The 25371-nt window shown below is 44.6% G+C and overlaps 1 protein-coding gene across 2 annotated transcripts in view; it reads right to left on the reverse strand.

Annotated features, from left to right (window-relative positions):
- Positions 1 to 5598: 5598 nt before the first annotated feature.
- Positions 5599 to 25371, reverse strand: part of LOC147716791 (dehydrogenase/reductase SDR family member 1-like) — a 191429-nt gene continuing 171656 nt past the window's right edge. For both annotated transcript variants that reach the window (XM_086923742.1, XM_086923743.1), the window contains exon 9: positions 5599 to 6008. In XM_086923742.1, the coding sequence (XP_086779868.1) occupies positions 5872 to 6008 (137 nt within the window). In that variant the 3' untranslated portion in view covers positions 5599 to 5871. The remainder of the gene's footprint in view (positions 6009 to 25371) is intronic.

A 25371-nucleotide genomic window follows, 5' to 3' on the forward strand; every position in this document is an offset into this window, starting at 1 on the left:
ATTATATAGTCTTCTTCCTTTAAGTTGCACGCGTTGATTCTTTACAGAATGGTCCCCAAATGTCGCCAAAATGTTGTACTCAAAGAGAAGATGGATACTTCATGTAGGATTGATCAAGTTACTTTATTTAAGTTAATTGGTTAAGATAGAAAGGAAACCCCATCAGGAGCAGCTGTCCTGCTGCTCAGCCCTCACTCAACTGACATTCACAGCACAGCAACATTCCAATCATCCAACATTCTATATGACATACATACCAGCTGAGCTGCAGGGAAACACAAGTTATAACAGGAACCCACAACACCAAGATAGTTTTTTTAAACGGGGCCAACTTTTCATTCTGCAACAAAATGTTTTAAATATGTTCTTTGAAAATAGTTGCATTTTATAAAGGACACTAATGATACATCTGGCACAGTGCCCATGAGCAGTGTGAAATAACGTGCCTCCACTTTGCCTAAAGGTGATAAACTAAATCACTTTATGGTGGTGAATAAAAACAGCATGTAATCTGGAAACACCCTTGCAAATTAGACCACACATCGTGTTCAGCTTTATTCTTACTTACCTAAACTGCAAATGGGTCCCCACATGCCTTCCTTAACTGCCCAGACTGGCCCATTGTCCTTCTGTATGCGACAATCAGTCGGCATACAGAATGACAATGGTCCATCACAGTCTGTGAGAGGCTGGGGAGGGGCTGCTTTTCATCACAGAGAAGTGCGAGGGGCCTCTAGCAGGGAGCTCTCTCAGAACACTGAGGCGTCACAAAGGTGAGCAGTGCAGGTCGCTGTACACCCCAAATTACAGACAAAGGACGTCCTTAAGAGGGATCTTCACGGACAACGGACGTGAGGTCCATTTTACGGACTGTCCGTGAAATTTACGGACGGTTGGTCACCCTAGCTGAGGCGGGGTTCAGCCAGGTCTCCGTCAGGAAGGCGACGTCTGAGGTGGTTAAGTCGAGGAGGTCCCAGAGTTCGACGATGTGTTTGCGGAAGGAGCGGTTGTTGAGAAGGATGCATCTCACGTAGTTGGGTTCATTGGTTGGTGGTTTTGCGGGTCGGATGCTGGTGAAGCTGCAGTTCCGGCAGGTGGGTGTGCTTTGGGGTGGCCCGGTAGCAGGTGTGTTCTTGTCCGGGGTTGAGTGCGTGGAGGGTGCTGGCATCGTAGTGCAGTCGGGTGTTGTGGTGTCTTCAGGGTCCAGGGGTTCTGGTGCTGGGTGCGGTCCAGGCACGGACAGGCGCAACCGGACTTGCCTTAGGCGCGCCTTTGGCTTGCCTTAGGCGCATTAGCGGCACGTCCGCTACGCGGCCTCACAGCGGCTGCCATATAAGGGGGAAGTGGGAGGGAGGAGGAGCTGGGAGGCGGGAGCGGGGTGGCCAATGGGCGGGCGAGAGGGCGGGGCCGCAGGGAAGCAGAGGCGGGGATGGCGATCAGGACGGGGTACAAAAAGAAAGAAGGGGTGCAAACAGTAAACAAGAAGGCACACAGGAGATAAAACTACAGCAATACTACAGAATCAGCAATCAGCTAATACAGACAGTAGTTACCAGCAGGGGGAACACAGGAGCAACAGTGCACAGGAGGCACGGGGGGCTGCGAAATAGCGGCAGTAGGGGGGGGGGAGAGACAACGGGCGCACTGGTGGTGCTGTGCGGAGTGGGAAGCGGTCTGACCTGCGAGCAGGGTCAAGGGTCGCTCTCACTGTCGTGAAGCAGCCGCCATATAAGGGGGAAGTGGGAGGGAGGAGCAGCTGGGAGGCAGGAGCGGGGCGGGCGAGGGGGCGAGGCCGCAGGGAAGCAGCAGCGGGGATGGCGATCGGGCGGGGTACATAAAGAAAAAAGGGGTGCAAACAATAAACAATAAGGCACACAGGGGATAAAACTACAGCAATACAACAGAATCAGCAATCAGCAAAAACAGACAGTGGTTACCAGCAGGGGGAATACGGGAGCAACAGTGTACAGGAGGCACGGGGCGGCGAACTAGCGGCAGCAGCCGGGGGAGAGACACGGGCGCACTGGTGGTGCTGGGCGGCTTGGGGAGCGGCCTGACCTGCAAGCAGGCTCAAGGGTCGCTCTCAATGTCGCGCAGCGGTCGCCATATAAGGGGGAAGTGGGAGGGAGGAGCAGCTGGGAGGCGGGAGCAGGGCGGCCAATGGGAGGGCAAGGGGGCGGTGCCGCAGGGAAGCAGTGGCGGAGATGGCGATCGGGGCTGGGTACAGAAGGAAAAAAGGGGTGCAAACAATTAACAAGAAGGCACACAGCAGATATAACTACAGCAATACTACAGAATCAGCAATCAGCAAATACAGACAGTAGTTACCAGCAGGGGTAACACGGGAGCAACAGTGCACAGAAGGCATGAGGGCGGCGAACTAGCGCCAGCAGCGGGGAGAGAGACACGGGCTCACTGGTGGTGCTGCGCGGTGTGGAGAGCAGCCTGACCTGCGAGCAGGGTCAAGAGTCGCTCTCACTGTTGCGCGGCGGCCGCCATATAAGGGGGAAATGGGAGGGAGGGAGCAGCTGGGAGGCAGAAGCGGGGTGGCCAATGGGCGAGCGAGGGGGCGGGGCCGCAGGGAAGCAGCGGCCCGGGATGGCGATCGGGGCGGGGTATAGAAGGAAAAAAGGCGTGCAAACAATAAACAAGAAGGCACACAGCAGATAAAACTACAGCAATACTACAGAATCAGCAATCAGCAAATACCGACAGTAGTTACCAGCAGGGGGCACACGGGAGCAACAGCGCACAGGAGGCACGGGGGCGGCAAACTCAGCGGGGGGGAGAGACACGGGCGCAGTGGTGGTGCTGCGCGGCGTGGGGAGCGGCCTGATTTGCGAGCAGGGTCAAGGGCTATTGATCCTCTTCTTCGCCTAATTAATCTCAACCCAATATTAATGGTTTCCAATTTGGTTTACATACACTTCAATGGCTGCTTACGCCGATGATGTTCTTATCTTTTCAGAAGAGATTAAATCAGCGATTCCTGCTATCTCTAATATTATTAGAGATTTTTCTGTCATTTCTGGTTATACGCTCAATAAAGAGAAAACAGAATTGTCTCTCTAAATTCTGTATGCTTCCCTTCTCATCTGGGTGATTCCGATTTTAAGTGACAATCTACTCGTATTAAATATCTAGTCATCTGGTTTTGTAATGATGTTTCAGATACTATCACTTATAATGAATCCCATATCATAACTAAAGTTAAGAAACTTTTGTCATCCTGGTCTCCTAAATATATTTCCTGGTGGGGTAGATTACAAACTTTTAAAATGATGATTACCCCAATCATTAATTTTCTATCTTCAATGCTGTCTATAAAGCTTTCCTCTTGGTTCTTCCATGAGATTGATTTAATTACTTCTACATTCTTATGTAGCGATAAGAGAGCCAGAATGGCTTATAAATCTCTTAGGATACCTTCTGTTTTGGGTAGCTGTAATCTCCCGGCTTGGAAACTTTATCAAATTTCTTTTTTGGCAAATCATGGCGCAATTTGGTTTTTACCAGATCTTCAACAACATTTACCTCCATGGATTCATATTGAACAAGAATTATGTGCTCCTCTTTCCACTCTTTCCTTACTCACAGCTTCTAAATTTACATTAGTTCATTCTCAGCGTATTATATCAGATATGGTTAGTGCATTGAAATTTATTGACAAGAAAGTATTGAATCCTGTTCATAAATTAAGTTGGCCATCTTTATGGTTTAACTCTAAACTTCTTACGGACATTGATCCTAACCCTGCTCTTTTGTGGGCTTCCAAAGGTATCAGACTGGTGAACGATCTCTATGATACTAACCATGATCCTCTTCCTTTCTCTTTTCTAGCAAATAAATGCAATCTTAGTGACATAGATTTTTATTCTTTTTGAAGCTAAAAGTTAAGCTCTCTAAATTAATCCTTTCCTAAGACCCAGGTATCGTCTCACTTCTTCCATGTGGGTACATTCAGGTCATACCGCTTCTAAAATGTATACATTATTATCTGCTTCTCTGTCTTCACAATCTACAATTTATTGTGATAAATGGTCTCACCATTTTGAAGCTAAGATTTTTAAAAATATTTCACAAGATACTTGGCAATTGATTGGGAAAGTATCCTTATGTAAAAAAAATAGCTCCTTCATTGATCCAATATAAATTCTTTACACTAAATCTCTAACATTAGAACTCTGCTCGCTGGCATAAGTTACGGAATATTGATCTTCGTTGGAACTGTAATTTAGCATCAGGCACCATCAACATATGTTTTTTGAATGTTCGTTATTAAACTCCTTTTGGGGTCTGATACAGAAACATTTATCAGTAATCTTTAATACTCCTGTAATTCTCTCTTTACCTATGATTTTGATAGGTCAATGGGCTACAGTTACCCCTTTACCTCTTGATAATACGTATTTGGAGCTTTTAGATTCGCTTTTATCCATTGCCGTCAAAATTATACTCACAGAATGTTAATAGTTTCATTTCCTGTCTTATCATACTTGGTGGGTGTGGGTTTCATATCTCGTGGAGCTCATACTTTTGTTGAAAAGAAACCTTCAATTACTAGTACTGTATGGCGGTCTTTAGATAAATATATGGAGTTATCTTCTCAGGGGTTGGTAGCTCAATAGCATTTTGATTCCGTTCCTAATTTATTTTTCAGATATGTAGCAGATGTCCCTATCACCTCATCCTCTTTCCCTTCTTCTAGTTTTCTTTCCTTTTTCTCTCTCTCTTTCTTTCCTCCTTTCTTCTAGTTCTTTTCCTTTTTTGATGCATTTTATTCATCAAGCAATTTGAAGTCACACTTGTCTTGGCTAAGTTATATGTAGATGCTCCATCTGTCTCAGTTATTCTGGGATTTATATTTAATATTTGATTAATTTATTATACCTGCTATTCGTCATAGCATCTTTCTGACCATTTTTATATGATAACTTTCATATCTTTTAATCCCAGTCCAGATGCTTGCTGTCATATATTCTATGTAATTTGTCTTCGTTATACATTTGAATCTGTGTTTTATGTGTTGGTACTGTATTACAAAAGTATTTATTTTTTAACTAAATAATACAGATATTTGAACAATAAAATGTTTGCTCCTAAGATACAAAATACAGCAAGTCTGAAATGGGTTTAAGTTTAAATGAAAACAGGGCCATACATCAGAGTTGGTTTTACCTGGTAGGAATCACATACAGTAAAATTAATGTGTCTTGGTGCTACCTAAAACTTTGTTCCATTTCACTTCCAGAGTAAGAGTCGATGTGCCTTATTTGTACTTGCCCTGTTGCTCATTTGTTTTAACATATTTAATTTGCAAAGGAATAAAATGTTTTTATTTACATTTGTTAGAAAACACACAACATACTGTAGTCTTATTCTTCCACACTTCCCTGTAACCTAGATAGTGTATCACAAGTTAGTTCATGCCCTCACATTGTGGTTAGAAGTCAGATAGGTAAACTGATTGCGATGTTAACACAATTCGCAGCAGTCAGAACTACCTGATCTTTGGCATTTTATCCTTTACCCCAAAGTAAAAGCTGTAAGAAAATTCAATAAAAAAAGTGTTGAAAATAAAGATGACTGGAACAGAAGTCTTAGGGTACTTCTTTATTGACCATTCATGTCTCCAATAACAGCTTCAACCCCAACATTCCAAGGCGAGCCATGATCAGGGGGAACCCAAATGGAAGTGCAGGGAAGGGGTGGGCAGGACGTACCAACTTGGGAACCAAACTACATCAAAAACTCTTTACTGCTTATTGTTATCTGAGCACCTTCAATAATATCAAGCGGTGTTGCAGCACCCTCAGCACCCCTAGCTGCAGTGCCATTGTTCAGTTCTAGAGAGCAGGTCAGGCTCACAGGCTAGAACTTGCTGGCGGAGAGGGTGAGGACCCACTTGGGGATGCAGATGAACCCTGGGATGAAGCGAGCTAGCCAGGCAATGGAGGGGACCATGGAGACAATATAGCGGAGGGAAGTGTAGTTCGTGATCGTCCGGCCTGCAGTGGAGACAAAAGGTAAACGGGGAAGGTTAATATAGGCCTAAACATCTCCTGCCAAAGGCAACACAGTGCAGAGGCTTGTGCAAGGTGACAGAAGGAAGCAAGGATCAGTGTCTACTATGAGATAAGCCATTGACTATTCAAAGAAGGGAACAAATTGCAACACGATGGATTGAGATAATATACCAAATAAATCATCTCTTTACACATCTAGAAGATACAACTGTGTACATAATCGACCCTTCTTCTCATAACTCCTTCGAGTGATAACTGCCTCTTCACCCAACCTTAAACTCATATCCAACACAGCACATGAATTGCTCCCCTATGCTCTTCAAGGCCACCTATCCCCACCCCATAACAGCCTTCCAACTTGTACATAAACTCCACAAGCACAAAGTCTCTCACTCATCCTCACTACCTACGTCATCTCACTCCTTCCTTCCTAACAACCAGCTCCTCTAATGATTTTAACTCTTGTTGTACCACATCATGTTAACATTTCCTCTACCTTTTCACTCACTCCCTTGTATCACACAAGCGCTCTTCTCCCTCCTAATGCCTACTATACTCATAGCCTCTTTACCAACCAGATGACAACTCACACTGACCCCACTCCAAAAACACATTCCCTATAGTCCTCACCTCACACCAGCACACACCCATCTCTTGCTCCCTCTGAACACCCTTCCTGCGAAGACAACTTACCTCTCCCTCGTCCTCATGTAGCCCTACACTTGCAAAATGCCATAATAACTGCCAGGGGCGGCTCCTCAGGGCAGAGAGGCATTGCCCCACTGTTATACCATTTTATGTTTCTGCTTCTCGCGCTGCGAGAATGCAGAAGTGCCTGGTTGTGGGTGGGCGGGTCTGCTGGAAAGCAGGGGAGGCGTGGCTAGCACACTATTGTGGGCCATGACTGTTTGGTTGGCCCTCTGGGGCCGACCAAACAGTCATGCACACTCTCCCTTTTCTCTATTTAGGCTGCATGCAGCCTACATAGTGAAAATGGCCTCCCATTAGGCGCCCTGCTGGTCACTGTCCGCACAAATTACAACACTGCCATTGCAGCATTGTGATTGGCAGAGGGGAGGGGAGGGAGGCTGCCTGTGGGTGGCTGCTTCCTGAGGAGACCTGCGGCAGAAGGAAAACGTGGGACCCGGGGGAAGGTAAATTTTATTTTATTTTAATTAATCCCCTCCCGCCTCCACCACTCCACACGTGCGACCCTCGTACGCCATCCCCCCACTCGCCCATCATGCCGACCGAGACTGTTAACTGCACACCTACCTACCGTCTCTTCTACTACCCCTCAGCAACTTAGTTCTAGCCACTCACATTAACAGCACAATGGTAAGCATACCACTAACATCTTTTTGAGTGTTTTGGTTTCTTATTCCTACACCTGACCACCACACACAAAATAAAAAAACAACAATCTTTGGTAAATGCATTAGGTTTTGCCTATGTGATTAATAATAAGCTGTTTTTTGTTGTAAGTTGTAGTTTGGTGAGAAGTTGTGCAGTATAAGGTACTTCAACTTCTCCGTTAAAGTGTTTTGACTTGTTTGTTACGAAATGCAATATACTGTGCTGGACACAATGTGTTTGGAATGGCCAACATTTTGGCAGGGGCAGCTACCATTAAGCAATGTGTGGACACATTTATGCTATAATTTTGCCACTGGTGTACATCGCAATTCCGGGGGAAAGAGCCATAAATAGGCAAAGGATGTTCACAGTATGTCACAAATTTGCAATAGGCAGGCTGCAAGCCACTATGTTCTTGGTAAGACCACAATGCCTTTTGTAACCAGACAGCTGTGCTGTCTGGCAAGCTCGACCTAAAAAGTGATAGGTAAATGTCTGAACGAATCTCAGCCTCCGATGTTTACTTTAGGCATCATTTTAGTGCATTGTTTTTCTTAAAAAAATAATAAACACTGTACCACTTCAGATGTTGAAATGGAAATCGGCACTGGTCCGCCAACATAAAAATTGTTCTGCTGAACTGCCAGGCCACATCCCCGCCGACCAGTAACACCAACAAATCCAGGACATTTTTAGCCTTGCTGGGAATCCATAAGGAGCAGCTTGAGTCCTACGACACAGTGAGCTATTGGTCCCATGGGTGGCCATGACATTAACCTTGAAAACAAAACAAATAATGGCTGGGACGTCTGAATTAGTCTTAGCCACTGGTAATTAATTACTCTGGGCTGCAGCCAGTCCATTGAGGCAGGTGCATTCGGCTAAGCTACTTTGACAACCTGTCAGTTGAGGGGGACAGCCAATAACTTTGCACAGAGAACCGAGCCAAGGGTCTCGCTGGAATCTTAGAGCCTGTGCACAAGCCGAGCCCTGAAAATGTTTTACATGTAAATCATGCAACAAACATCAAGCAAAATGTGTATTTCTATAATGTGTGAAGCTCTGACATTGATATGTCACATAATAGCACTCAGAAGTATCCACTAAAAGTAATACTTTTTAAACAAACAATTAGTGCACCAAGAGTCAAGGCAGTTGTCATGTTAATGTTAACCCTGTAGTGCCTCAGCTCATTATAGAGCAACACTGTAGTCCATTAAATAAAGCACAAAGGATTTTTGTACACATGCTATTCTGAACGTACACTTTTTTAACTACTTTCATAATTAATGAATTCAAACGTATGCAAAATTACGCTACACAAGTACAATACTAGCTTTCATAATATGGCCTAACGAAGATTATTTAAATAGCTGTACTCAAGGGCAAGTGGGTTGAGTCCAAGTCCATCTCTGTGGTAGTTTTGAAATCTCTCTTTCTGCTAATAACATAAGGTAGACAAGGGTGCGATACCATGATCAGATCTAAAATGGAAATTAGTTTTTGACACTTTATTGAATCATTTTGTCTTTTTGTTAATGTTTGTAAAATAGAGGTTTTCCCAACTTCCTTTAAGCTTTTTATGTGTGTTGTTCCTTGTTGGTTGTGATCACACATGACACATATCTGACTTGCTTTCATTTTGAGGTGGAAAGCCCTGCACACAGAATTGCCTCTACCTCATTAAATATTTCAAAACAAATGCTGAGCAGAGATGCCGGTTGGCCACCTGTCCTGGGGGTGGTTATGATGTCAAGTTGTTTGCGAGGCCTGTGCTCTACACTCGCTCCAGTGACGCTTCTTAGCTGTTCTGTGGCAGCCCATCAAACAGTTGCTGCCCGATGCTGCAGGCAATGAGCGGAATGACGAAACCTTCTGGGACTCCGCGGACTGCTCGTTCTGTGGCACCCCTGGTGAAAAGCTGGAGCAAACCCAGTGTATGACACTTCATGAATGACTGAGGACATGCCCTGTGTGCATCGTAATACCCCAGTTGCTCGGGAAAAGGTTGTAATCCGAAAGTTATGACACAAGAAATGTGTATGGGAGATGTATTGAGCTATAGTCTGTTGTAGTCTAGAAGAGCAATGCAGTTAGGGGTGAGGATCTGCATTTGAGGGAAATAGCTGTGTTAAGGAGACAATGAAGTGACCAGTTTCTAAATCTGTAGTTAAAAGTCCTGAAGTGTGCATGCGTACATGGCTTGCTACTTTTCACTTCACTGCACGCCAAGGCGCAGCGACAAAATACTAGAAGGGGCACCTATCATCGTCAGTCTTGACATGCAAATACTACTCACACGGTTCGCATGACAAACATGAACTCCTCCACACAAGCACTCTTACTCATTAACGTGTCACTCACAGTGGTGGCTGGTGACATTTGAAAGTGGTGGGCCTTAAATGTGTGGTGGACAGCACCACAGCGAGCGAGCGAGCGCGATTGGCATAAGGAGGGTTCGTGGGGGTTTCCCTCCAAGAAAATATTGAAAAAGAGTGGGCAAATAGTGCATTTTCAAGCAAATTTGAAACAGCAAGAAGGTTAAAAAAACGATGTGTTTGCCGAGCTGATGACCTCACAGGCCTCAGGTGGGTGAGCTCTTCAGCCTGGCAAATGGTTTACCCAGCACCACTCAGCATTAATTATGGCCCCAACAGAGAAAACAAGGATGGCATTTATACGATCGATTCCAAATTCCGAATTTAGGTGAGTGCAGCAGCCCGCATTTTTAATAACAAACAGCAAATGCTGTTTTTATTGTGGAGATGGTGACAAAAGTAAAGGGGGTGAGGGGGCGGAGCCCCGACGCCCTGTACAAGCAACCGCCACGGGTCACTCATCAGCAATTGTGCTTTGCGCCTCATTTGCTGAAATGAAACAAACAAGTCCTGAAGTGGATGCCTGCTTGTGCGGGGGGGAATTTGAGGGGAGTGCACGCGATGGCGAACGCACTCAAGTGAGTCCCTGCTTGTGCCCTGGGGGCACTATGTAGTGGCCCACTTATGTTTTTATTTTATGTTAGATTTGTGACAAATAAAAATACAAGTCCGGTTTAGTCCAACACTATGTCCCTAGACTGCTTACTGGGGTGCAGGTGTACTTTACTAAAAGTGTTCAGCCTCCCTCCTTATAATAATGCCATTAACAAAGAGGCAACTCAGTTGTCGTGCACCCTATATGTGGTCTAGATTCTTATTGCTTTTAAAATGCACTATTTGCCCTTTTTTTCTTTCAAAAACTTATCAGTGGAAAAAAAACCTCCCCCTGATCTTGACTTATATCGGTTGGGCTCACTTGGGGCTAACTTTTTACACTTTGAAAAATCACCAGCTGCCACTGCTTTACTTATTTTACGATCTCAAACAGATAAGGTCAATGCTTTGGAAAAAAAAGAGCATTTTGATGGTAAATGTGCTATGTATGAATGGTACTCAGCATTGTTATCTCGAAGTCTGTTATGAAGTTCTGTGATTATATTGAATAAGCAACTACCTATGTTAATATATGACATTGACATCTCTTTATTATTGTAAAACCTGTACTTTCACAATTGCTTTTTTAACCTTCGCGCTGTTTCAAATTTGCTTGAAAATGCACTATTTGCCCACTCTTTTCAACCCCCCACGAACCCTCCTTATGCCAATCGGGCTCGCTCGATACGCTCGCTCGCCGCGATTCTCCTGACCACACATTCTACCCCCACCACTTTCAAATGTCACCAGCCACCACTGGGGAGGAGTGGGAGCGTAACCGAGGTCATCTTTCAGGTAAGGGCAGAGAAGTTTCATCAGGCTTGCAGTACGCAGGTCAGTTGGAGAGCCGGAGGGACAGGATTGTGAGATAGTTCCAGCAGTGGGGTTTAAATACTGAGCAACAGACTAGAGGAACTGGAGACGAGCACTCACTTATCTTCACCGGAGGAGAAACTTCCTCATTGTGAATCGCAGCTCTAATGTTCTGATCCTGCCCTCAAAAATGATGTCTCTCCATCACAAAGTTCCCTAGAAGGATGGCACAGGGAAATATGGAACAGGATCTTTAGAGTTCCCCTATAGTGAGAGGGAGCTCTTTGGAGAGATTTGGGCATGTGTACTTTGCTCAGAGAAATACATTTTCTTTGCCTCCTGTATTTTGCTTTGGTATCCAGGAATAGGACTAATATAGTATAATTTGAATTCGGGTGCCTACCATTTTCTTTAAGTTAAGTGAGCCTTTAATTTCATAGCTTTAGATCAAGAAAGAACCAGCAATTATGTGCCCCACATCTATGAAGCTGTTTATTCCTGAATGAGATGAGCATCAGTTTATCGAGGGCAGAAGTAATACCATTGTTGAGATGACTACGTAGTCAGATTGTTAACATTAGGGATTCCACATCATAATCTGTTGGGAAACTAATGTCTCCTGAATGGCAAAGGAGCCTTACCCTCAGCAGGGTAGCGTGGGTTGCCAGAGCCCAGGGCAAGGCAAGTATAGTTCTGCTCACGAGTCTTATGCTTGACAGGTCATGCCTTTTCGCTCAACTCCCGCCACATTCAAATTTAGAATTAGGCTCCTCTATCGTGTGCCACCATAACAACACTAGAGGAAACAGTGTTTGTTATGGATCAAATAACATGGCCTAAACAACATATTAAGACATTGTCAAAGTCAACGGAGCTAGCAAATGTTACAAAAGAGGAAACACTTACTATAATAAAAAAAGACGCGTCGCAGTACATTGGATACAATAAAGTGGAAAATTAATAGGAGGCAATTTAGCCGCATCTAGTAGCCTACCAGAATGCGATTTTAAATAAGTTTGCAGCCAGTCGGGACACGCCAGCAGTGATTTTAGGGCAACAGGAAGGGAGCCTTGTCTGAGGAAGAGGTTAACCAGACTGGTCCAATAGTAAAGAGTGTGGGTGTAGAAATCAATGGCAATGTCACTAGAGATGGGGTCAAACAAATGGTTAGGTTTTGTTTCGAGGATGCATTTGAGGAGGGCATCTTCAAAGAGGACGTCAAAGTTCTGTCAAATGACTAAGGATTTGCGCTCCTCTAGGGGGGGGTAGGATGAGTGACCTGATCCAACAGTGATCCACTTTTTCATCAAAGAATATGGTGAAATCAGCTGCTTTCTTTGGAGAATCGTCAGGCGTGGTGGTTGAGGGAAAGCAGTTTGGATTTTTGATGAGGTCAAATAGTTTTTTGGGTCTGTTTTTGGCTGAGTCGAGGAGGGTTCTGAAGTGTGATGTTTTTTCATGGAAGATGTGTTTTTGGTATTTTGATCTTGCTGAACGTAAAATAGAAAGATTAGTGGTGGGTGGAGATTGTCTCCAATGTTTCTTCAGGATCCTCATGTTCTTCCTTTCTTCAGGATTTATTAAACCATGGTGCTGACGGAATAGGCATGCTGATCCTGCATATGCATTGAGGCTCTAGGCCGGTCCATGGAGAATCTAAGGTCCAGAGCCTGTTCTGTGACCTGGAGGGGCACACCATGTGGGCCGTTTTTATTGACACATCGTGTCCATGTCCTGGGTTGCTGCATGGCAGCATACCAATTTTGGTGTATTTATAATACTCAAAATAACTTTATCCTGTTTTAGTAGGACTGCAGCCTACAGGGCTAACTCTGGAACATTTCTGCTTAGGTACAACACCCATACCCTTGCACTGACCTCTTATGTACATGTTGAGGGCGTGTGTGCAAAGAATGAATGATTGCAAGACTCCATTATGTGGTGAGAGTCTGATTGCTTGGACTAGTGGGATCCATTTTGGATATGCCCAAGTCTGAAAGGGCATCAAAATATAGGGTGGAATACTGCTTCCCCAGACAGTGGTGGTTTATTGCCTGCATTTCTAGAGTTGATGGAAGAAATACAGACACTTAAGAGTGGGAGGGTAGAGACAGGGCTAGCCTTAGCAGGGAATTGCTGATTAGTTTTCCCTGAGCACAGTCACCTGGTTGGTAGTAAGGGCGGGAGAGGAGGCGAGGGAGAGTTAGCATATCCTGGGGCTTATTTACATGCCTATTGCGCCGCCGGCGCATCGCCTTTTTTGATGCAATGGTGGGGCAGTTTGCCTCCCGATAATTGCAAGGCCTAGTAAAACCGCCCTGAGTGACTTTTCATGGCCTTGTAAATATGTTCCCCTTTTGCACATTACTCTGCCTGAAAGGGGCATTCCAATGCTCTGGTCTTCCTAACCATACATGGAACATGACGCATTCCTAGATTTACAAGGCTTTGTAAACCTGGGAATCAGTCAGATTCCTATGCCTCCCCTTGGGAGGTCTAAGGGAGGAGCAGTGAGGAGCAATACCTTATTTCTACTTGTATTTCCCTTTTCTTTTATTATATATATATATATATATTTTAAATATTTTTATTGATACTTTTTTAATATTTCGAAAAATACATCATCAGAGAAAAGCATAGGGGAAGAGAAAAAGGTCACAATTAATGAAAAAGTAAATATCTCTAACTAATTGATTAGTAGATAATAATAAATGATACACCAAAAAGCAACACGAAAGTACAGAATTTCATTAATGCTGGGTACTCCAATCAGTCCTTCGTAAAGTACAAGGTGTTCTCCTTTAGCTAACAGTTTCCTTTTTTAATGTGTGCTGCAGCACAAATAGAACAAGGGAAAACACTTCTTGTGATTGTTTTTGTGAGGGAAGATGTCCTTTCCTGTCCTTTTCTTTTGAAGCACAGCAGAGCAGCAAGAAAGCTTGCTGTGCTGCCATGCGTCAAAATATTGTAAATGAGGCCTACATTATTCAAGAAAGAGGGAGTTTCTAGAAAGGGTCTGCTCTTTTGTGGTCCTTCCCGACTGCTAAATCAAGTTGGGTGTTGACAGCTACATGCAGAGTCTTCACACTCCATTCTGCCCATGTTTTGGATACTCCTGTTTAGAGCTAGCATCATCACAAACTGTTATGAGATCCATCACCTAGCACAAAGACAATGCCTGCACTGCAGCCAGAAAATTAAATGTGAAAAGGAACCACCCCAAACTTTAGAGAGTGGATCAATATCCTCTGTCTGGAAAATGAGTTCGAAGGTAAATCCCAAATTATCACACTTTGTTCACAGTTCCAGAAGAGCTGCTGTGATCCAGGGCTGGAGTCTGTATGACACGTTGTCTCCCAGAGGTACAGGGAAATCACCGGAGGTTTCTGGAACAGGTAACTTGTGTCCTTAAAATATAAATTTGAGCGAGTGCATCTTCAACTTGTAATGCTAACCCAGCTCCTTAGGGAAAATCCAACTGCACAGTGTGAACTCTGTAACTTACGAGTTTCTGACACGGCAGCTGCTAGACACTGCAGATATTGTTGGCACCATAGGTGTTGTGTTAAGTCACTGTGTATAGGGTGAGGAATGTCATTCTTGGGTAAGCCCTGTAGATATAACTGTAGAACCCTGTTTCTGGAGCACATGTTACTTTACGGTATTACTCTTTCTGGTGGATATTCTTAGCACAAAAGGAGAGACAGAGGAAAGATCCCCTAAGCAAGCTTATGACTACTCCTAAACTGAGAAAAATCATAATGTTAAGACTTTCGGTATTCACAGAAGGCATTTAGGAGTCCTAAAGTTAGGACTGTGTAACGGAGTGGGACAGCGTACCTCACGGAATGGAGAGTATGGTGCTCCCACGCTGAACTTACGAGACCCCTCCTCTCTTCTCTACCCTACACAGACAGAGCTTCCCTCGAGCTTCCCTCGATGGATTACCTTGCCAGGTCTTCTGACGACGATGACATTCCCTGGCCCTTTAATTCCCAGCCCCAGGAGGAGGGGGCGGAGCTAGCAGGAGACGCTCCGACATCAAATACGGAAACGGGAGGAGACGCGGTGTGCTTGTTCACCCGGAGGGTTGGTGGTTGGAGAGGAGAATCGAGAGAGAGGAGAAGCGTAGAAGCGGAAGAAGAGAGCGTGGGAAGATCGAAGGAAGAGGAGCAGAGACGAGAAGCAGTACCCAAGACGGAGAGTACGCCAGGAGGCCACCGTCCATACGAGTCACCCTGCACACACCCAGGGGAGGTGTGTGGCTAACACAGGTACGCAGTAGGATTGCGGGTTGGCTGGGGAGGACGAGCGAACCAACACCGTACCTGGGTTCCCCCTCTTCTTGGTATCCCCTTATCTTGTGCACAGACTTCTTCACTAACGATCGTCTTGAAGTGTGACACGGGTTATTACCTCACTACTTTTCCCCAATGCACGTGTAAATAGCCCGGACACTCCCCCTGATACTTCTTTCTTGTTTTTGTTTTCTGTCGAGAGGCATCACGGAAGTAGACGAGTCCCGACCTCGGAGGAACCCCGAAGGACGTCGGAGGAGTGAATCTAGCCCAAGAAAGCCTGAAAGACCCAGCCACAGTCGATCCCCACGCCGGGCCCTCCACGTTAGGAAAACCTGCACTGACTTTCTGTATGCCGCAATAAAACCTTCTTTAACACGGACTCGCCTCCTGCCTATTCCTCCCGCGCCCATTACAGACTCCTTACTTCTGTGAATACCAAAATGAGTTAGTGCCTTCCGTGAATACCAAAATGGTAGTAAGTTTAGGATTTTGTCTTAAGTTAGTTCTGTGAATCGGGCCCTACAACAGTTACAAATGCGTGCAGAAGGAGACAACATACAGTTCTTTACAGGTATACGTACACGGCCCAAAGTTTTTTTTATGGTAATGGCTCCCTTCTTGCGCCATGTTACTTAGCGCATAAATCTATGCCTGATGTGAATCCGGTGTATTCCCTCCCGTTTCTTATAGTACCAATATCAGGTATACACAGTAGAGACAGAAAGAGAGGAAGAGGAGGACCGGTCGTAATCTGCTAAATAACCTGCCACAACTCAGCAGAGTTGTGGCTGACCCGGTGAGTGTTGGTTAACCTAATTATACAACAAACTTGGTGGTAGTGTTTCTCATAAGAGAAAACGTCCGCACCTAATGCTAATGTTATTCTCACTGGGTACGTTATACGTGAGGTATCAAAAGAGGTGCACTGAGAACTTGATAATACACCCACCACCAGGGGTGTTTGAGCAATGCAACTTAATGCAAGTACCAAGAATCAAGAGAACAACCAAATTGCGCAAGCACCCTCTTCAAAGTCCATTCTAAGAGAACATTACTCTAGAGTAGTAGTCTTATTTTTCCTCTCCCCAAGGTTATTACACCAACATCAATCAATGGTTCAATAGGAGTTTCGAAGTATGGATCCAAAACCAAGTCTTGTGCTTCAAGTTCTTTATTGATCAAATATGTTAAAAGTTTCCCAGCTTTACACTGCCGACACGTGTTTCGCCCTCTCCAGGGCTTTTTCAAGGCTATTTTAGTTGGTCTATGCTTGTCTGACGTCGGAAAGGTCTATGGATCGTTTGGATGTTGGTGTAATAACCTTGGGGAGAGGAAAAATAAGACTACTACTCTACAGTAATGTTCTCTTAGAATGGACTTTGAAGAGGGTGCTTGCGCAATTTGGTTGTTCTCTTGAGTGTTGGTTAACCTGGTGCAGGGAGAGAGGAGGGAGGAAGACAGTTGTGGAGCCTGGTTTCTTACATTTGTCTTTGTTTGTTTGCTTGTTTATTTATCTTTCACTCTCGCCGACATGCTTCACTTTGCGTGTCCTAACCATATTGCTGGTTTTGCAGTGATCTGTGTACTTGGGTACAGCGGCTGTTGGGCACTTTGGGTCCTGATATGGCTTTGAGTAAATTTGATCTTTTTACATTTTCTCCCACTGGTGTGTGTTCTATGCACACCACATGTTCTGTTTTTTTAACTGGGATATTTATGTCATTCGAATTCCATCGATGGAATGATCATTTGTAGATATGTTTTGAGATGCTTACCCTACTGGTGTGTCCCAAAAAGGCATTTGCGTTCTGTAAGATCCCAGAAGCAGCTGAAAGGATCACGGCAAGTAAGGCAGGTTGAGGAGTACAAGTCCAGGTTTATTTTTCAGCAAGAAGAAACCCATCCAGGTCCTCAGCCAGTCAAAGGTAACAGCTTACTTAACATTTGAACCAACAAATTCTATAACCTGGAAAACCAACACCCAGTATGGAATCTTAGGTAACCATGGCATCATGAGATCAGAAGAAGAGTAGGCCCAAGATGCCACACACCTTCCTCCCTTAACACAGTGAAGAAAGAAAGGAACGACTGGAGAGAAGAGAAGTGAGGAAAGAAAAAGGAACAGACATAGCAAATGAGCACACATGAAGTGTTAACAATAAAGAGTATATCTTATGATACATAGTCTTTTTAATAACTTGGCCTTTTGACAATCCTAGAGGACGAGAGTGAGGGAACAAAAGAGGTGGCACCAGAATTTTCACTAACAGGAGCACCATCAGTCGACACAGGCCATTTGTACACTGCAACTCTTCACATTCCAATTTCTGTGAACCTGGGTCCTATCAGCATTTTTGAAAACCTTAGTGACACATATGGGTTTAGAGAACTTCCCCTTGGAACCAGGTTGCTTTATGACAACCAGGTCACCCACCTTCATCACAGTGCCCTTAGTGGATTTTTTGGAGTCAAAGTACAACTTCCTAGACAAGCACTTGGCTTCTTCCCTCATGCGCCAGTCAGGCGAGGCACTCTTAGATGGAGACACAAAGACTGACTCCTCTAGATTCCTCACCCAAGACGGTTCAACAATGGTACACGGGGATCTACCTTTGAAGAGAACAAAGGGTGACTTACCAGTTGTACTGTGTGGGGTCACCCTATAGGTCTCAACTTTTTTAAGAACCTCCTCCTTCCAATTGAGACCAGAGCTTTTGGCACAAGTGATGGTTTCCCTCAGCACCCTATTAAACCTTTCCACCATTCCTTTGGGTTCTGGGTGGTAAAGGAAGCATCTCTTGTGCCTGATGCTACGATCTTAAAAAAAAAAAAATCCATCTCCCGTGAGACCAACTGCACTCCATTATCAGTGAGGATGGTTTCAGGATACCCCTCCTTAGCCATGAGAGTCTCCAGAAACCTTATAACATTCACAGTCTCTATGATAGAGGTGAAGTGAATCTCTGGCCACCTAGAAAATAAATATCTGAGCACCAAGATGAAGACCTGTCGACCATCGTAATGAATTGGCCAAAGTATATCCAAGGCCGCTTCCTTCCAGGGTCCACAGGGAAGTTCCCTGATCACCATGGGCTGCACTCTTACCAACTTGGTCTTTTCACCTATCTAACTTCAATTTGCTGGTGTGTGGGGCGTTTCAGCCCATGAATTCATTTTCTCAACTATTATTGTTTGGGTCTCCTGGCAGTGTGAACTTTTGATTTACTGTCATCTTTTAAATTCATAAGGCCAAACGGCATAAGGGAAAATAACGCTCCTTACCTCGTGTGTTCTTTGCGAGCCTCGGGAGCCATTGGAGTGCCTTTGATCCCTGTCTTCTGTGTTCGAGCCTTCGATCCCCACGGAGCTCTTTCTTTTTTTTGCGAAACTGCCTACCCTATTACTTGCCTACCCTGCGTGCCACATCTGTGACACGAACACATTTGCCTATTACGTTTGGAGGAGAGTTCAAGCTGTAATGCCTCTCTTCTGCGTGCCACATCTGTAACATGCACACATTTGCCTAATACGTTTGGAGGAGAGTTCAATCGGCTATACCTCTACCTTGCGTGCCATTTCTCTGACATGCACACATTTGCCTAATAGGTTTTGAGGAGGGTTCAATCGGTTATACCTCTACCCTGAGTGCCACATCTGTGACATGCACACAAACACATTAATCAAGATCAGTGTGTCATGATGCTCCGAGGAGACATGTACATTTTGGAACTTTAACTTTTATTTGTAATTTTTTCTTTGTCAATTTCAAATAAGCTTTCTCTTTTGGAGTTTTTGAGTTTGTTTTACAATTAAGCATGCATAATGTAACTGCCCCTCCCTTCTTCCTGATGTCACCTGGGGAGCCTCCCTTTAAATGGCAGAAATGGAAAAGGGTTTTTGAGGGTTATGCAAGAGTTTGTGGGGTAAGTTTGAGTGCGGAACATAGATCTTCCCTCCTGCTTCACTGCTTAGGCTCGGAAGGACAAGACGTTTTTGATCACCTTCCTGAACTCAGTGATGCAGAAGCAAGAGACCTAAATGAGTTTGAAATCTGCATGCATGCCGAAGCTCAACAAGCACTACTTACCTAAAGTTAGCACCATATTACAAAGATATCACTTCACCAGAAGGTTGCAAAATGAAGGTGAGACTATTGAAAGATACATCACTCAACTTAGAAAGCTCGCTTCATCCTGCAAGTTTGCGGAATTGTTGGATGAAAGGATCCGAGACCAATTCATGGTGGGATGCAACACAGAAAGGATCCGAGAGGAGCTTTGGTTGAGGGATGAACTGTCCTTAGATGAGGTAATACAAGTAGCAAAAAGGGTCAAACACTCGTTAGAATGTGTTGAAACCATAAAAAGGGACAAGCAGGTAGCAGTTCAAGCTGTCAAGGAAGAGGCAAAAATCATACCTAAACCTGAAAGTGGGTAAAACTAAAAATAAACCTTTTGTTCTGAAATTTTATAGGTGCGATAAAATTGGCCACTTGGCAAATGATAAGAAATGTCCTGCCTTGAATGTAATTTGTTCTGAATGCAAAAGAAGGGGGCATCTTGCTATAGTTTGCAAAACCAAGATGCTACACGTTCCGAAGGAGCTAAAGTACTAGCACCACCGAGAGTTTTCAAGGTCAGATGGGGATGGCAGTAGACTCTGGAACACACTCCCTCTTTCTGTGGGTTCTGTGGAGGGTTTTCACATGTGCAGGAAGTATGGCGCCTTAACTGGTATCGGTATGTATTCGGGTGAAAAGCAACAGTGATGGAACGGTGCAACAAGGTCAGAGGAGACCCCGAAACCTCTGCAGAAAGTGGCAAGGGCCCACTCAGTAATTATAACAAAACATAGCGCATTATCTGCCAAATGGTAAAAAGCGCATGTTTTCTTCTGTGCTTTTTACCATTTGGCAGATATTGCGCTATATTTATACATTCTCTATACTGTACCATGTCTTTCATCTCACCCAGAGCCCTGAAGAGTCACGGGCACATTCCCGGCATGATGAAACACATCGGCTGGGTATTGTCTTTTGATGTCATCCTTCCAGAAAGGAAGGACCAATACAATCTTTTGAAAAAGAAACTTCCATGTGTCCACCTTGTTTCATTTGACTACAAATTGTTCTTCTAGTTTGACATTTGTATACACCTCGCATAACGTGTGCACAGGATTTTTGTTATAACACTCCCTCTTTCTATCAGAACCCTTCCAACTCTATTTGCCTTTAGGAAGGCCTTGAAAACCTGGCTATTTGAGCAATAGTCCTTTTCTTCTTTGTTCTTACAGATATTGACATATAGCACCGCTCAGCACCAAGACACCATTGGGTATTCACGAGCTTAAAAAATTCATTAACATAACATTAACATATAGTACTAACTATAAGAAAGTGGATGCTTATTAAACGGAAAATAATACTGTAATTGCTGATGCCATGTCTATGGTTTCATTTTGATAGCATCCCCCGGACCCCTAACAGCAGGCAGGTACGTGATGGGTGTGATGTAGGCTCTATTTATTTATTTTATTTATTTATTTGAACTTTAACCGCGCACAGCTACCCACAGTGGGTTTCCCGGCGCTAGGGACAGACTGGAGAAGAAGATGTCAGATAAGCCAGCATACAGGTACCAACTACTTATGTGAACAACAGCGTTTTCAGTGCTCTACGAAAGCGAAGAAGACTGGTCTCTAATTTAAGGGCTGTGGGCAGGGAATTCCAATATTTGGGACCAAGATAGGAAAAGGAACGTCCCCCCATCCTTACCAGCTTAAATCTTGGTACAATGAAATTCCCAATTTCCGAAGATCGTAGAGTACGTTTGGGCCTGTAGGGTTGCACTAGCTTTTGTAAGTATGTGGGTGCAATGCCTTGCTTGATTCTAAACATGTAGCACAATGTCTTAAACTTTATGCGACTAGAGACCTTAAGCCAATGAAGATCATGCAAGGCAGATAATGCCGAAGTTCTTCTACGAACATTCTTCAAAAGTTGCGCGGCTGCATTTTGTACAACCTGCAGTACTTTAACAGTGGCTACATCAGCGCCCAAATATAGTATATTGCCATAGTCCAGGCGAGATGTTATCAATACCTGGACAACCGTTCTACGGGAGGGAATGGGAAGCATCCATAGGATCTTTTGTAGCCACCTAAGAGTAGAAAAACAGGTTGCTGCGACCTTAGTGGCCTGCTGCTTCATTGTTAACTTGTCGTCAATTTGGACGCCCAAGTTACGTACAGCATGTGTGGGTACAGGAAGTGAACCCATCTCATTTGGCCAGTGCTGAGGGCCCCAGAGGTTCTTATTTTTACCCAGAATGACCACCTCTGTCTTCTCCCCATTCAGTTTGAGACAGTTCCTCTGCATCCAGTCAGCCACAAGAATGAGGCCAGACTTTAGTGCAGAGGGGTTATTCTCGTCTCGCCCTGATAGGGAGAAGACAATCTGGGTGTCATCCGCGTAAGAGAACAGAGTCAGCCCCGCCTGCTCTACGATGTTAGCCAAGGGTTTTACATAAAGATTGAACAATAGGGGGCTGAGTGTTGACCCTTGGGGGACACCCAGCGCTGATGGACAGACCGCTGATGCCGCCTTAGGGGAGAACACTTGAAAGGTTCGCTCACCAAGAAAGGAGGCCACCCAGGCTAAGGCCATACCAGTCACACCAAGAGACCGCAGAGAGTCAAGGAGGATGGAATGTGACCCGGTGTCGAAAGCTGCGCTCAAATCCAACAGGATGAGCGCCATGGTTTCACCCTGATCAACACCGTGTCGGAGACTCTCCGTCACCCCGAGAAGGGCTGTCTCGGTCGAGTGGCGAGTCCGGAAACCCGACTGGGATGAATGTAAGAAACCAGAACTTTCCACCAGTTCAGTAAGCTGGGTGTTAATGTGTCTTTCTAACACTTTAGAAAAGATGGGCAGCAGGGATATAGGACGAAAATTAGCAGGATTCAAAATATCAGCACCAGTCTTTTTTAACAAGGGCACTACCATAGCGTGTTTCCATGGCTGGGGGACATATGCCTCAGTAAGTGAGGCATTTAACAATTTAACAAAGATCTTATGGGTGGAGGAATCTAGTTGTTTCAGTATTTTAACCGGAAGTGCATCGCACGGGGAACCAGAGCGCACACTATTTAGACAAGAGGAAAAAGAAACATTGTCTAGTGGCTGCCATACAGAGAGTTTGGCGACGTCATCGACACTAGCAGATGACTGAACAGAGCCAGATGCAGAAGGTGTCCCCACCGGTGACGGGGTGAAAAGATCATAAATCATGTCGACTTTCTTGATAAAAAAGTCAGCTAAGTATTGACATTGAACCGCGTCAAGCGCGGGGGCGTAGGAATAGAGTCTGCTCCTGTCAGTTTTTTTACAACTGAAAAAAGCACCTTGGGGCAATTTTGTGCATCTGAAACTATTTTTTTAGTGAAAGTCTGCTCTGGCTGTTTTGCAGCTTGTATGATAGCCCTTCAGAGCTTCTCTATATGCTACTTTGCGAGTAGGGGAATAGTTATGCCTCCACTTTCTTTCTAGAGTCTTACATTGAGTGCGAAGGCACTTAAGCTTGTCAGAAAACCATGGTGCAGGGGGGTGATGAGGCATAGATTTCTTAGATGTCAGAGGAAGCGTGGAATCAACAGCATCATTTAACCACTGACCAACTGCACAATTTAGTGCAGAGATAGGTAGGTCAGTGTTAGGGAGTGTCCTCAATAATTGTTTATTAAGTTCTGGCATGTTAATTTTCCCCCAACTGCATGTCCGTTTATCTATTCCCTTTCCGATCCGTGATGCTGTCCTGGTAGTATCTAATGAAAAAGGAACAGCAAAGTGGTCGGACCATTCTATTGGTCGTGCTTTCTGGTAGCAGTCCAACTGTAGATTTGACAAGATGGGATCTAATAAATGACCAGCATGGTGTGTAGGGGCAGAGTTCATTAGCTGAATGTTAAAGACTTCAAGAATAGAAATAAGCTGTTTACTAGACGTACAATCAGAATCTTCGAGATGGATATTTAAGTCCCCAAGAATCGTAAAGTTGGCTGCTCTAAGCAGCAAGGGGGCCAGGAAATCCGGCAAAGAAGAAACCCAGGAATTAGCATTCCCAGGAGGGCGATAGATTAATAAACCTGTCGTTGTAAACTGAGGGCTAATAGTTAACTTAAACAGGGCTGCCTCGCAACCTTTAAGAGAAATATCTTCAAATTTACAGGTGTACTTAGATTTAAAAATCATGGCTATCCCCCCCCCCCTTTGCCTGAAACCCTATCCTTTCTTACGATGACGTAATTAGGGGGAATTGCAGCGGCAATATCGGGGCCAGAACTGTCATGTAGCCAGGTTTCCGTAAGAAACACTGCATCCGGTTGCTCATCAGTAATGAAGTCAAATATGTTGTACTTGTGTTGTGGGAGAGATCTACAATTAACACTCCAGAACTGTAAAGAGGAGTGTAAAGAGACAGTTTTAAATGAAACAGGCCTACTGCGTCTGCAATGGCGCTTCAGCGATCTGCAGCTCGCCGGCATTCCCAGAGCAAATCCGCAGTGGTGACATTTGAATTTGGGGGAGGGCAGTGTACATACTGAGCAGTTCTTGCTAGAAGTGCGGCGCCATAAATATAGTTCCTCTGCAGAATAGGAGAGAAACATAGTGTGAAAAAGTAAAACAAAACACAAAGTTACTCACAAATAAAAATAGGGGACTGGCCAGAGCCCAGAGCCCGTCAGAGCGCGGACGAGCGCAGACGGGCTGACTCAGGCGAGACTCCGGCGCTAGGGACGGCGCTTCTGCAAGCGCGACAGGATGACCGTTTCCTTTTATGTGTTCCACTAGAGCGCTCACATCGCTCTGGGCCACACTGAAGATGGCCGCTGTGGGATGAATTCCCTAACCCCAATTAAAGCCCAAAACGGCCGCTAGAGCTGTAAAATGTTAGCGGAAATGCGTGCAGGTGGCCCAGGAGTATGCTGTCTGCAAACACAGAGTGAAAATATACACTTTTAAAAACACGAGTAAAACGAGTAAAATGACTCGAACAGCTGACAGATACTGAATAAATGTTAGCCCTTCACAAGTAGCGTTTCCAGATGGTAGCAGGCAAGGCTCTACAGTGGTTTAGGGGCCTGAACAGAGCATGGTTTGGGAGAATTAGGTTTAATTTAGGAACTACGATGGCTTCTAGTAGCAGTGAATTAAAAAACCTAGCAGCTTCTTTCGGATTTCTTGTTTCACAAAAAAGTGTGATGCTGGCCAAGTCATTTATCACAATGTGCATAGATTCCACTATCTGACTAACAAGCACACATGCGTATACTTACAAAAGTCTGTTTCTGCTTTAGGTGCTAATTGTAGAGCTAATCTGTTGGGTTTTAAAAAATGGACCATTTGATACTTGGTAAAGTACTAGGAAAGTGAAATCACCCATGCTTGACTTCGGCGGGCCACTTCAGAAAGGGAGCGGGTCAGGGTTGGGGATGGAGGGATCCCTCTCTACTTCTCTGGTTTTGGGAAGGTCCTTGATCCCCTCTTCAGTTTGACAAACCTTGAAGTCTTCACTGAAGCCCACATCGAGAAGCGTTTCCCAAAACTTTGAAGTGCCGGCAGTCTCCGAGTGGGTTCAATAAAGAATTCTCCACTTGCTAGCTCTGACCAGGGCAAGTGAACAAGGTGTCCTCGAAGGGTATGTAACTGTTACCATGGATTTTTTACAACGGATTCCATTACCACGGATTTTTTACAACGCAGGTCATTTTACCACGGATACCTTTACAACGCAATACACTACAACGCAGATACTATTACAACGCATACCATTACATCGTAAGTATAATTATAGGTAAGTTTATCTTTTTTTAAAAACATTTATTAGTGGTATTTTGTTATGG

Source organism: Lissotriton vulgaris, chromosome 5 (genome assembly GCF_964263255.1).
Source record: "Lissotriton vulgaris chromosome 5, aLisVul1.2, whole genome shotgun sequence".
Taxonomy (NCBI): Eukaryota; Metazoa; Chordata; class Amphibia; order Caudata; family Salamandridae; genus Lissotriton; species Lissotriton vulgaris.